At 37.3% G+C, this 14,298-nt stretch overlaps 1 protein-coding gene across 1 annotated transcript; it reads right to left on the bottom strand.

Annotated features, from left to right (window-relative positions):
* Positions 1–240: 240 nt before the first annotated feature.
* Positions 241–5,999, bottom strand: LOC103154802 (piggyBac transposable element-derived protein 4-like). The gene is made up of 9 exons (XM_016663045.1): positions 5,889–5,999; positions 5,611–5,652; positions 4,996–5,461; positions 4,716–4,876; positions 4,300–4,528; positions 4,140–4,204; positions 3,829–3,966; positions 2,460–3,156; positions 241–2,351 (listed from the first exon to the last, which is right to left on the bottom strand). The coding sequence occupies exons 2-9, from the start codon at positions 5,620–5,622 to the stop codon at positions 1,390–1,392; spliced, it is 2,730 nt and encodes a 909-aa protein (XP_016518531.1). The 5' UTR covers positions 5,623–5,652; positions 5,889–5,999; the 3' UTR covers positions 241–1,389.
* Between the last annotated feature and the right edge of the window lie 8,299 nt (positions 6,000–14,298).

The raw sequence follows: 14,298 nt of genomic DNA, 5'->3' as shown, positions 1-14,298 counted from the left end.
GATGGTTGTACAAAATATTAATTCAGTGAGGTTAAATACCAATACAAACCAACCTATTTAGGTTTTTTATCTGTAAAAAGTTTGAAAAAAGTTTATATCATTCTCCTTCCACTTCATCAAAATATGTGTGTTGCTCCTTCAGAAAAACATTTAATGAAATAACTGAAATGTTCTAGTCACAGTGGGAGAAAATGTATGAAAGCTCAAAGGGAGCGTGAATGCTTTAGTGAGCCACCGAATATTTCCATAATTTTAAACGGTAGCCAAATCCTGAGATGACAGGGTGTGCATAATGAGAGATACAGGACATCCTCTTCACGTATCAAATATTTATAGTTCAGACTCCTTTGGATAATGGCCTTTCATGTCCTGCTGCTGACAGGGTAATGACCCATGAGCTTCATGCATTAAGTCACACACACACACACACAATACACAGACAAAGAGTAATCTTTAGAAGACTTCACTGCTTTCAATCTGCCAGGATTAAAAGAGTGTGTGTGTGTCTGTGTGAGTGTGAATGCATATGGTTAGAGCTGCCTGGAATACTTCCTCTTCATATTGAAAAGGAGATTTCTGCTTTTCTTTGGGCAAATTGGGTCGAAAAAGAGATTTAGCTGACTTTGAAAAGTCAAAATTTTATCAAAAGTCTCCCAGAGGGCCATGGGTGGATGAGCAATGGGCTTAAAGCTCTACTTGGAGTCTACTGGTCTGACCTGGTGTTATTGAAGATCAGCTGGTTGGACCTAGTCATGTTGAAGATGGGCTCAATGTCAACTCCCAAACGTACTGCCAGTTTTTAGAAGACACTACTAGAGGGAGTTGTCTGTATCTTTAAAAAAAATACAGTAATTATTTTCCATTACATTTATCCAAGTACCGGCCAGCAGAGGTGTTAAATATAGAAAAACTGACGACACGGCGCTCTTCCTCAACTGAACCGAAACAGGAGATTTACAGTGAAGATCAACAGTTCAGCTCTCTGGTCTATGGCATGATAATAGTTGGACAATAAATATAGAAATTCACTTTACTTCCTTAAGCATTTATATTTGAGGTTTATTAACATTTTGGTACAAATAATCAGAGCAACAAAAAAAGAAAAAGATTTGCCTAGTAGCTGTGCACACAGTGTAATATTCAAAGTGTAATTGCCTTCAAGCAAATAGGGAAAACCAACAGGATGTCATGGCTTTGTGAGACATGAGTATTTGTGATGAAATGGAGAGACCTAACAGCTCCTTCCCTGCTTTGAAGCATCCATGTTGGTGTTTCTTGCTGCGAGAACATAAGGTTAAGTAGAAATACTGAAGCAATAAGACAGAAAGTTTAAATCTACAAATGTGACAAAGATATGAAAACATGTGAAAAATAACATAACCCATTCAACTAATTAGCACATGTAGGGCAGTATGGAAGTGTAAGGCCTTTGCAGATATATTTCTTACACTTGCAGCACGCGGTATATGTTTTACAGTCCTTCTTTTGAGGGCAGAACTGACATCTCTTCCTCTTATTTGGCTTAGCTGGGGAAGTGACTGTGGTAGATGGATCCTTAGGTTGATCAGGAGCTGCTGCACTCTGAATAGCTTTCACAACTGCTGCTGAGGCTTCTGTGCGGGGGACATGCTTCCTTCTTTCAATGAGTGGAGTTACAAGTGCCTTTCCTAGCTGCTCCAGGAACACCCTCCTCTTGTTGGTCTTAGCAGACATCCAGGACGGGTTGATCTCTCTCCAAATCACAAAGGCATTGTAGGAGGACACATCAATGATGTTGTGGAAGATGACCAGGGGCCAGCGGGCAGTCATTCTTCTGCAGCTATATGCTCCAATCACCTTATCTAGGTTGTCTACACCTCCTTTGGTGTGGTTGTAGTCCAGAATGATGTTTGGCTTCCTGTCCTCACGATTGCTAATGTCGCCGTCTTTGTGCAGTGTGCTCAGAAGAACTACATTCTTGTTTTTCTTTGGGAGGTAGGAAACTAGAGTGGTGGTGGGTGTGAAGGCAAACTTTGAGGAGAAGACCTTTCTCTCCTTTGTCGCAAGCAGTGCAGGTGGGAGCTCAGGCTTGTTCTTTCGAACTGTACCAACCATGGTGATCTTCCTCTTCAGGAGCTGCTGTCCGAGTTCATAAGAGGTGAAGAAATTGTCACATGTCACATTGTGACCCCTCAGTCCCTCTGTCACATCAAGCACAACTCGCAACCCCTGGTTCTTCTCTGGGCATCCACTGGTTGACTTCCCAGTATAGATTTGCATTTTCCAAGCATAGCTTGATTCGGAAGCCACCCATGACTTGATCCCATATTTTGCTGGCTTGCTGGGCATATACTGCCGGAAAGGACAATGACCTTTGGACAAAAGACATTAGCATCAGTGATTAGTATCAGTGTCACAGAAAACAGTCAAAGAAATCAATAGTGAAAATCACTTTTATTACAAATATGAAAATAGATTACCTTTAAATGGAACCAGTTGCTCATCCACTGTTACATCAGGCTCTGGATTGTAGAGGTAGGGCAACCGCTCCACCCACTTGTCCCATACCTCTCTTATGGGTGCAAGTTTGTCTTTCACACGTCTTGCTGGTCTTGTCTCACGGTCATCAAATTGTATCAGTTTTGAGTAGATTCGAAAGAGGCTGAGTGCCATTGTGGCTCGGAAAATTGGCCTTCCACTCTCTGCATCCCATAGACTAGCTGCAGCCTCACCCCGGGACCTGTATACACCTGCTAGGATTAGCAGCCCTATGTAGGCCTGCAGGTCAATCTCATCCATCTTTTTCCAGCTGTCTCCAAATTTGCGAAAACCCTCCCTATTTGTCATCTCCAGGATTATTTTTTTTATTGCTGGTGTGATAAACAGGTAGAATGTAGAAACAATATCATGGACACGAGAAACGGCATACCTTGTGGGTCCTGGGGTCATCTTTACAATGTACCGTTTTGCATGCCTGCCATGTTGGTCATATGTCTCTGAGGACCATGTTATTTGGCCATTTTTTGAAAGGAAAGCCTCACTTTCAGCTTCAGGGTTTTCTTTGTCTTCTTCTTCTTCTTCTGAAGAAGAAGATTTATCATGCTCTGGGTTGTATTCCTCTCCATCTTCTTCTTCGGATACATCCTTCACTTCCTCTTCTGCATCAGAGTAGTCTGGCTGGACATGTGAGAAAATCACCTCTTAAGCCTCTTCAGTGTTATAACGCACACTCATGGCTTCAGCATAGACACAATTCGGGGTCCTGTTATCCAGCACATTTATAACCTCTTGAAATAACAGGTGGTCTTCTGAAGTCTGAAGCCTTGTTCACTTCTGCTACTGATCGATCTGAGACACAACTAAAACTTTGTAACATTCTGTGGTTTGTAAATAACTCTGTGACCTTGATTTCAACTTATTTACCTCACAGGTCATTTTGACCTGAAGACCACATTTGTACCTTTTTTGTACAGCTTATATGGAAATGTGAATAAAAGCAACATTAATTTTTTTTATATTGTTTGGACAAATCTAGGAAAAGTCTTAAAATTTCAAGTAAAAAAAAAAAAAAAAAACATTTAGTGGCCCCCAAAACGCCACTGTGTTTTGGGGGGTTTTAACACAGTGGCGAGTCATTTTGACCCGAGGACACTATATTACTACTTTACTACTACTAAATTACTTTACTTTGCAAAGTAATTAACTCTTTGTAAAGTAATTTGAAAAGGGTACCTTCTTTATACAGAAGAGTACCACTTCTGTATAAAGAAGTGATACTCGCACCACTTCTTTATACTTAGTTATAATCATATAAGTAATTGCTGCTTATATAATTAAATCTTTTCTTACCATGTCAAACTCAGAAAATTCCTCTTCTATCAAAGAAGATGAAAACAATGGTTTACAGTCAGAAATTTCAAGCAGATCGCTGACAGTACTGTCTGCAATGTCAGTCTCATCTGAAGTTTGTTGTATGGGGGGTTCCATCTTGCAATAAAACAACAAAAAGTAGTGAATTAATGAATATATCAATGACAATAAAAGTAAGTATTAAATATGGATTGAAAAGTCAGATAAAATTTCTTCAGTGGAAAGACGTTAAATGTTTTACAGTAAAGTACACTTACATTGCCTTACACTACTGGAAAACAATGACTTACTGCTTTTTGATTCTCAAGCCCAGTGTTGTTTGTGGTTCCAGTATAATCAGACCAATGTGGCAAACCTGTAAATAAGACAAAATAGGGTTCACCAGTTTTTATGTATAATTTAAGATAATGTTTTCCAGCCCATAAAGTTATTTAAAGCAATGCTACTTACACATGACAGCCTTAAGGGATTCTTCAATAGTGGGACATTCTTCAAGTGACCTGCTCAGCATCCGGGTAATGATGTCTTTTAACCCACTCCATCTTTCATCACACTGAAGAGTGAAGTTGGCCATTCTGATGTTATGAATCAGCCCAGTGGGATCCCTGAAGTATGGGGTTGTAGTTTGAAAGGGATGTTGTCCATCTGTCAGGATGTAATGCACCAAGCACCCCGCTACCTAAAATGTAACGGATTACATTAAAACCTTGTCCTCAAAGTCAAACTATGCAGAGTGAAGAATAATAATGACTGTTATTAGTATTATTGCAATCCAAACACTTGATAATGATTGAACAAAATTATAGAGCAACAAACAATCCGAGTGTCTAGTATACAATTAAATGAGCATTTTAAGTTCAACGCACCTGGATATCTGACTCCTTCTTGGATTTGCTTTTTATATCTCCAACATCCTCATAACTGGCCCAGGACAAAGTTCCACCTATTAGTGAAAACGATGCAGTGTCTGTAGGATCCAGATTTCTACTTGCTCCAAAGTCTCCAATACACATTTTATTGTTGATATCTGTAGACAAATAAAATATCTTTAGTTATACAAATATCAAAACATAATTTAATCAAAATTAGCATTTTGATTATCAACGTTTGTGAATAAAATGACTGTACAGTTTGCCCATCCTTTACCAAACAGGATGTTTTCAGGCTTCAGATCTCCGTGAAACATTCCATGTGAGTGCAGTTCCTGAAGTCCCAGCAATAACTCCTGACAGATTCCCAGTCTCCACTGCTCAGTCAGGTTTTGTCTCTCAGGAAAATCCTTATTTTCGATCAGGTCTTTGAGATTATATTCACAAAGAGGCAAGACTAAATAGGCCAAGTAAGTGTCTTCAATCACAGTAAGGGGCTGCAACAGATGTTTGGTTTTTAATCTGTCTGAACATAGAAAGTTTGCTATTTTCAATTGGCTTTTGTTGATATGTTTAAGAAATCGCTTGACTGCCACAGGGCCGTTGCAGAAGAGTCCTGGAAAGACTTCTGCTTCATTGCATCCATTTGCAATCTTTATGTTTGGATTGAATACAAGGCCATCAATTTCCACCACGCCAGACTCAGACTTGAGACTTTCTAGTGAGCTCTTCCATCGAGATTCCTTTAAAATGAAGCAAAAAGAAACAATGGGACAATAGAGTACCAATTATCTTTTGTATTATCTTTCTGCTGCAGCAGAAAGATAATAGAAAAACATAATGAATTTATTCAATGAATAAAGATGAAGAAAAAGCTTCCACAAATCTTAACCTTCTTTTCCATGTGTGCATTAGAAGAGAAGGAAGTTGTCTTCTACAAAATGGACAATTACAGCATTACATTATTATACACAATTTGGTTTGTTTTAACCTTTGACAGAGTTTTTGCATTTTGAGTTTAAACAAGTTAACAAACATTTATGCAACTTAAAGCTCATTATTAACAATATAGTACAAATGAGAGATGCAGAGGTAGTATCTGAGATGTATGACATTTGCTAAAACATGCTTTGAATAAAATAAAAATATATGTAAATAAAAGTTACATACCTGTCGCCATTGACAGATGGGGTTTTCATAGGTGTAGACGATTTCTTCTCCTGCAAGAATTTCTGTGATTGCAAATGCACACAGATGTGGTATTTGTTGCTCATCCAATATCTGTTATAAAGGTACAGACACACATTATTTCAGTCAGTTTGTTTGTTAAATGAAACAGTTACTAAATTAATACAGAGTGACTTCTGACTGTGTTACTCAAAATTTTAATTTTGCTGTTTGGCTTGATGTGATCATCATTTATGAATCTTCCAAGTCTTGCTGTGTCTTTACTGCCATCAATGCTGGGAAAAAAAGAGATAAATTATACTTATCCCTGGGCTTAGATTCAAAGTTTGGACGTTCATACAATTGTACTTACCAGAAGTTTTGTCCTTGGAAGTTGTAGAAATGCAAAAATGTTGCATCTTCAGCTGAGTACTCTTTATACAGGTCCTCTCCTTCAGAGCCAGTGATATGTCTTCCAACATACTCCAGCAGGAATTCTCCTGGCTCAATGTTTTTGGTGGCAATAACTCCATAACCTAAAAAACACAACCAGGGTTTCATTGAGCTTCGCATTTATAGTCCCACAATGTTGAACTGCGACTTCAAACTTGCTGAATCTTGAGAGCATATAATAGTTATATAGATAATAAACACAGACTGCAGCAATATGCAGCTCAGTGTCATACTCCACACTAGCCCAGATGAGGTTCTTTAAAAGTAGAACCTGCTTCAGGATATTAAACAGAAAACGTTATATTATCAAACAAAAGCATACCTTTGTCTTCACTGATGAATTTCTTCTGAAATATGTCTTTGTCCTTCTCAGAAGCAATGAAGTGCAAGGCTTCCTCTTCAGGACAAACTCCTTTGGCATTCATTACTTCTCTGAAAATTAAAATATATATTAGACATGGTGCAGTCTTAAAACCTTAGCTTGATTGAAAATGACTGTTTATACAAAAGGCAACAAAAGCTTAACATGTACAGTAAAAAATAAAAAAAAACCCATAAAAAAACAGGAAAATGTCCTGGTAATTTTCTGCCAGTACATTTTCCTGTTTTATTTTTTTACAGAATTTCCGGCAGAGTTTTTTCTGTAATTTAACAGTTTTTTCTGTAATTTAACAGTTCTTATATGTTAAATTTTAAAACACGGAAAACCGTTTACGTTCGTTCGTCGTTCGACCTCACCATACTATTCTAAACCCCCAAACTTGACATGGAAAGTATATTTACCTTAGTTAAATGACCACCTGCTTTTATGTTAACAACCGGGACATCAAATCATGTTTAGCAAATAAGACAACTGCAGCTTGACATTAAAAAAAAAACAGGATTGAGACATAAGTAGCATGACGCCATGAAAGGTTAGCTTCTACGCGCCCAGTTCAGTTTGACTTGAAAAAATGGACGGTACGAGTTCTGTAAAATAAATAAATAATAGTAATACAGCAGTCACCGCGTTTTACTTTTACAATACACAAGCAAACACAGAATTTTAAAAATAATATATACCTTTTTTGTAAAAAAAAAAAAAAAAGAAAGAAAAAAAAAGACTGCAAAATAGTTTGCAATTATAGATTGTGCCAGGAGTCTCACGAAGACAAACGAAGTCAACTACAAATATTTCAAAACATTATTCACAGAAAAGAATGTGTTCTTATTTATTTTACTCTACCAGGGAGGTGCCAGGAAGGCACCTTAATCACTCTTAATCTTCTTCTTGTTGGTTTTTATTGGCGGTTGGCAACAAACTTTCAGTAGCATTACCACCACTTAATGGAGTGTGGTTCGTGATTATCTATATACTTTTCTTCATACCTAATCCCTACAATAATTTCTGAAAGAACATACACTCACACATGCACACCTTCTTATATAACCTTACTTGCATATAGCTTTATATACCACTCTCATCGTTATACTTTACACATTCACAACCATCTTACTCTATTCAGATTCTATGAAATAACTTTGTTTTTGAAAGAAACCGAATAATTATTTGAATATGTCTACTCCCCAAATCCCTTCTCCAAAAATCTGATAAATTAAACCTTTCTTTAATACCTTCACACTCTCTCAACATGCATCTTCTCTCTTCTTCATATTTATAACACTAACATAACATGCTCTATTGTTTCAAACTTCTCACAATAATCACACTTTCCAGTTTTGTGCTTCTGTATTTTAAAAAGTGAATAATTAAGCCCTGTATGACCAAACCTTAACCTTGTTATTATTCTTTCCTCCTTCCTGTTTCTTCTTCCCTTTCTTTTCCTTCCTACAAACGCCAGGGTCCGGCAAGCGAGCTTGAAATGTCGTCTGGCCAATTTTCGCGCTTTTCGAAGGTTCTTGTTCCCATGATGCAATGCGTAAAATTGAAAATACAGTACAAATACCTGCAAAACTAAAAACGGAAAAATTTATTCAAATTTCTACTGTACATTTACCCGGGTTTTTTTTTTTTCAATTTGTTTTTTTTACAGTGTGGGTGACTTCATGAAAAGGTACAAATCTATTAATATTTTTGCTTTACAGACTAAATAGAACACAATGGAGGAATTTGATAAAGTGTGGAACGTACCTGTTGTTATAAGCTCAAAACAAAGAGCAGAAAAATCTACAAGTTGGTTTTTGTCCTCCAAAATGTTGCAAAGTGGTCAACAGAAGAGACAAAACAACAACCAAAAAAACAGTTGAAAGAAATCTGAGTTTGAGTTTTGTCCTCCCAAATGTGGCTGTGCTCAGCAATTCCAACACATCCTCAAAAATCTGAAGTAAAAACAGTAGAAAATGTGAGGTCTGTTCTGTCCTTCTGGAAGGAAGAACGTCTCTTTCTGCAAGGAGCCCAGCTTAGATACAGTCCTCTCAGAAGCCAGGACATTCCAAAGAACAAAAGAGTGAATGGTTGCATTTTTAAGTGGGGGTACTTACCATCTGCATTAAGCAAACGACTGGGTGCCTTATCTACCTCACAAGTGTTAAACTGAAGGCTCGCAGGCCAAATGTGGCCATGAGAGGTTTAAAGAGGGATTAGATGCAATGTTTTACTTTCATTATTGTAAGTTCTCTGATTTCAACGTGGACATGTTTGGCACCCACAAAAACATTATAATCTAGAACAATTTTTACAAATACCAAACAGATAAAAGTACAAGCATTTGAATCAGCAAGTAATGATTGTAACTTAATTGGATTGGAGCTGAGGATTGTTAAGAAAATACATTTTAAATATGCTAGTTTTAAAATTTAGCAACATGTCTTGATTGAAATAGCCTAATTATAGTTTTCAGATAAATAACTTATTCTGCCCTATTGACCTTTATGTTACCTGTAGTTACAGCAGATTGTTTGCTAAGATCTTTTTGAACTGCCCTTTGTCTGTGTGGGAAACAATCAGGAGACGTTCCAGTTTTCACACTGATATGTGAAAAGCCATAAAACAACAGGAGTTCAGGCCAGTGGAGGAGAAGCTCTGCTTTCACTTTGTTTAGATAAAGGGACAACTGGTGTTTGATCTTGAAAAAAAAATTGTAGGGAGTTTCTAACTTTAAAGAGGGTCCGAGACAGCTCCTGGTTGGATGAGCAAAGATACGCCTTATTTGAATAAATTAAAGACAATAATACGACTTTACTATAAAACTTTGTACACAGGAGTAACAAATCCGATTTGCTCTTGCAACTCTCCTAATACGTCTTTGCTTTTTTCTTTCTTTCTTGCTCTTCTTCAGAGAGGCCCTCTGAGAAAGGAAATCAGAGTGATTAACAATACAGGAACATTTCTTAAAAGATATGACTAAACAAATAAGAGTACATAAAGCAAGAACATTACAAAGGTATAACAAATAGTTGATAATACAATTTACCTAACAAGTACGATGTCAACTGTGTAGATATTAGACATATGAAGCCCATCCTGAATGTCCACATATGGTCTTTATTCAAATCATTCTCACACGTCTGAATAGTTTTACAGTGCAGTCATGTTCAAACTCAACAAAATCCTTTTCTGTGGGCTGACAGAAACAGTTTAGAGTATGTCATTTCTTTGAATTAACCAACAAGATCAACAATAACCATGCTTATGAAACTTACTTTGTCTCCAGAACATGTTACATGAGGCACAAAACTACATAATTAAATGTCAGTGTATGTGTATGTGTGTTTCATGCTCTGTATCTTTGGAAGGACAAACATTAGATCTTGAGTAAAGAGATTGTGGCCAGCCACTTTAAGAGGTTTTGGGAGAATTACCCCTCACCAGTAACACCGGTAAGAAGACAAGTAATCTCTCAAAGGAGGAAATAACAAAAGGCACGGCTTCTTTCACCTGCATTTGCATCTGGTTTAATTGTTTAATTGTTGTCCCAGGATTAACTCAAACCGATTTCTAGAGGGGAGGAGGGGCTGGCTGAATGTTCTATGTTAATTGGGATTGTCCAGACTTGAATGTAAATTAATGGTGCTCCGATCCCAATCCAGAGTAAAGTACTCTGATTTGATACAAAGTGGTGGAGATAAAACACCAATAAGTTATTTGGGTAGAATTTAAAGGGATTCAGTTGAACATGTTGGCCTAAATATGTGGTAATTGTCCTGTTAACTAAAAAAATTGCTGTTTGTGATACGCCAAAACTCATAATTACTTCATGAATGTACATCTTTTGTTATATTTTTCACCAGTGAAGGTTGCCATTTTTATTTTTCTATTTTTTTGGTCTGTCACTGAGGTTTTTAGTTTCAGGTGATTTAATTACACTGTTGCATAAAAAATAAGAAAAAAAAGGTACAATTATAATTGTTCAACATTTCTGTCATGCACAATACAACACAGCTTCTCCAACAAAGTAAATAAAAACTACTGAGATAGTAAAGTGTGAAAGTATTTGCCCCCTTAGAGATTTCTTTTGTTTTTGCCTAAATGTTTTAGATCATAAAACAAATAGTAAGACCAATGTAGCCCAAATAAAATAGAAAAGTAGTTTTCAGATGACAGTTTTGTTTAATAGTGCGCAAAAAACTTTCCAAACCAACCTGGCACTATGAGAAAAAGCATTCAACCCCTCAGCCTGCTAACTGGCTGTGACACTGTTGGCAGCAACAACTGCTAACAATGAGGCTTTTCCATGACAATGCAGGATCTTTGCCCCATTCCTTTTTAGGGTATCCAGTCAGCTAACACTACAGGATTAGTTCACTGGAAGTGGGAACATTCTGTTTAAGGTCATGGCACAATATCTTAAGTTGATCTAATTTCAGACTTGGACTAAACCATTTCTAAGTCTTAATCTTGTTGGGGTATTTTATTTATTTACTTTTTTTTGATAATATCAATAATCACAGTGTAGCATTTTCTTTTAATGATAAAAACAATAATTTAAAAAAATAGTTTTTCCAAAAGATTTTAATAAGAGTAGTTTGTCTTATTAAACTTGTCTGGTTCACAGTATTGCTGTGTTAAAACTGATAGCTCTACAGAATCCTTCACTCTGATGGTTTAATGGTAAATTAAGGCAAATTTGGACAATGGTTCTATTACAAAAGTTTGTTTATGGACCCAAATTGGCTACGTTTGCCATTGTATATGATTCCCTGTGGGAGACTAAAGACATCTACTATTTAAATGTGTTATTATTTTACAGTCAAATATGATGCACCTGTTGCCTCAATGTATAGTTATGGAAATGCATTTTATTTATTGATTTGAACCTCACTTGCTTTAAATGGAATGACAGGAATTCACTGATGGCAAGCACAGAATGACAAGTTCCCAGTGAGTTATCATAAAGAAACACACAAAATCCAAGATGGCTGAAAAAAAAGATAAATGTAAAACAAAATTAAACAATTATAATATGAACAAAACCTAATTTGGAGTTTTATTTTTTAACAAAGAGACATTGTTGTCACTGCTTCCTGAAATGTGATGTACTGGGAAAAACACGAGTGACACATTATTAAACCATTTCAGATATGGGACTAATGGGACCAAAATACAATAGGTTAACATGTAAAGGAAAATATGAGGTATAGGGAGTTTAGAGTTTAGATGTTTTGTTAAACATTTATCCAGCTTTGGATTCCAGTAAAACTCAAGAAAGAAGTTCCCAAAATCAGAACATTTGGCATCTATACACGAGTTACTAATGATTAAGCTAAAACAAAAATAAAATGAGTTTTAAAAAATCAGGACATGACAGTGAAGGCATTAGCTTAGCTTAGCAAGCTACAGCAATTCAATTCAGTTTATTTGTACAGTGTCACATTGCAACGAATGTTTTCTGATGGCTCTGTACATAAAAGCTGATCAGTAAGAGGCATCAATCTTAAAAAAAAAAAAACCCAGCAGAATGTGTTGAATCTTCACTATTGCATTCTCCCATACAAGCACACTGCCAACAGTGGGAAGGGAAAAACTCCCTTTTAACAGGAAGAAACCTCCATCAGGCTCACATTTTAAATTCAGAATCTTGATGATAGGTTTACATAGACTGCCAACACTTACAACTTTATATGAGTAAACAGAAGAGTTTTCTGGGCATTTTATGATACATATGTTGACCAATCCAGGTCAACTAACTTGACAAAATTCTCTGCTTTTGAACTTAAATCAAGATCCCCTTGACGCTGCGCCTCTCCTTGCAAAATGTATGACACTTTCACAAAAGAATGACCCAGATTCAGTGCTGTTGAGGGCGCTGCGAATTTGTTGGATAACTCATTAAACCTAGTCATCTATTTTACAGCCTCAGGGACAGTGCTGAATTTTCTTGGGCAGATCAAGTCCTTCAAAAAGACAACATCCTTGTCAATCTCTCTTGCAACAAGAACAAGTCTGACAAGTTCTCTCATTTTATTTCTGATGTCTGCTCAATGGCGTCCAACTTCTCCATTTTCGAGGAACATTATCTCACCCAGAGACATAATAAGGGAGTCGGCCCTTACTAACAGCGTGATATTGTCATACGTCATTTCCTGGAGAACCTTTTTAAGTCCAGTGGAAATCACAGTATTCATGGGTAACATCATGGAAGAACTTGTCTGAACTCTTCTGTTCTCCATAGTAGCTTCTTTCAGTTGGAGTTTGCCACGCTTGAGGTGTCTCCAGAGCTCTGTCTTGACATAGATACCATAGCAAAACTTGAAAGGCAGGTAGTCCGTTGCAGCTACCTCACATGCCGCTTGCCTTTTTGGGATGATTTGTCCTTCCCCAGAGGACAGGACAGAACAGTTGTGTTGATAGTTCCCCATGTTTGCTACTTTGATCAAAAGCAAGGAGTGCATTTTGGACCCTTTCCTGTATACGAGTGCCTTGGCCACATCAGGTTGGTCTGAATGCTTCCGCTTCAGACGTCTTGTGATTTTTGCGAAAGGCTTTCCACAGTAAAGACAATAATTCTTCTTGTCATAGACACGATGGTGTGCAGTGTTTGAAGATGTTTTTACTGTGATCTTACGTTGTTGAGAGTTACTGTCATGTGATTTCTGTTCAGTTTTATAAAAGGTGTTTTTCTGAGGATTACGTCACGTTCTGTAGTTTGTTCCTTTGATTGTGAGTCATCATCTGCTTCTTCATCTGATGGTCTGAAAAAAAAGATAGCTTAAGTTTTCTTTATACATCTGTTAAAAAATGGATTGACGAGGTTCCCCATCTCCCGCTGACACTTTTATACACAGCAGCAATCCTCGCTTTGATAATAGTTTTACTTTTAAGGTGTTCCTTTCCCGCAAACTTGGTTATGTGTGAATATGAATAGCTGCCATGACCCATAAACATTCAAAATGAGCACACATTCACACAAACAGTTCAGAGTCCTCAGCTTTTGGCCTAATTCAGAGAAAAAAAAAAAAAAAGAAAAACACAATTTAGGCAGAAATAGCTCTCTAACAAGCACATACAGCCCTGCACAAAGTAGCAGTTACATGCCTCATTAGGACTTGTTTAAGTGCGAAAAATTGTTTGTGCATTCGGGTGTTCAGCGAAACAAGCTAAGTCTCCAGCTGATGAGTGAGGGATGCTGCAGAGGGACGGGATAATGAGCTCACTGGATGTTTACGCTGCAAACAGGATCCAGGTCAAGGAGAGCAGCTGGTCTGTGGAAGCAGGATACAGTCGGAGCCATTTCCCATCACTGGATGCAAAGCTTCGGCTTTACAGTAAACCTTGTAGCTGTATTAGCTCTGATAACTGGCGGGAATCATGCGGGCATCGGTCTCAAGATAAGAGTTTGGCTCCAGGCTATCAGCATGTTCAATTTATCCACTCCTGGTAATTCATCCATGAAATAACTGAGAAACACGGAGGAATGTGAAGAGCGGTGGAGGACTCGCTATCTCTGCCGTATCTTGTCACTGTCAAAAACACACTTGTGTGTACACGTCCCCATGGCTAGATATTAGCACAGTAATGAGA

This window comes from Poecilia formosa, unplaced genomic scaffold, assembly GCF_000485575.1.
Source record: "Poecilia formosa unplaced genomic scaffold, Poecilia_formosa-5.1.2 Scaffold401, whole genome shotgun sequence".
NCBI classification, from domain to species: domain Eukaryota; kingdom Metazoa; phylum Chordata; class Actinopteri; order Cyprinodontiformes; family Poeciliidae; genus Poecilia; species Poecilia formosa.
Note: the sequence above shows the minus strand (reverse complement) of the source record. Positions and strands in the feature narration are given on the sequence as shown.

Excerpts from the sequence above, each read along its gene's own strand:
- LOC103154802 (XM_016663045.1), bottom strand. Across the intron at positions 4,205-4,299 it reads ATCCCTTAAGGCTGTCATGT|GTTTGCCACATTGGTCTGAT; the intron begins GTAAGTAGCATT and ends TCTTATTTACAG. Across the intron at positions 2,352-2,459 it reads GCAACTGGTTCCATTTAAAG|GTCATTGTCCTTTCCGGCAG; the intron begins GTAATCTATTTT and ends TTTTGTCCAAAG.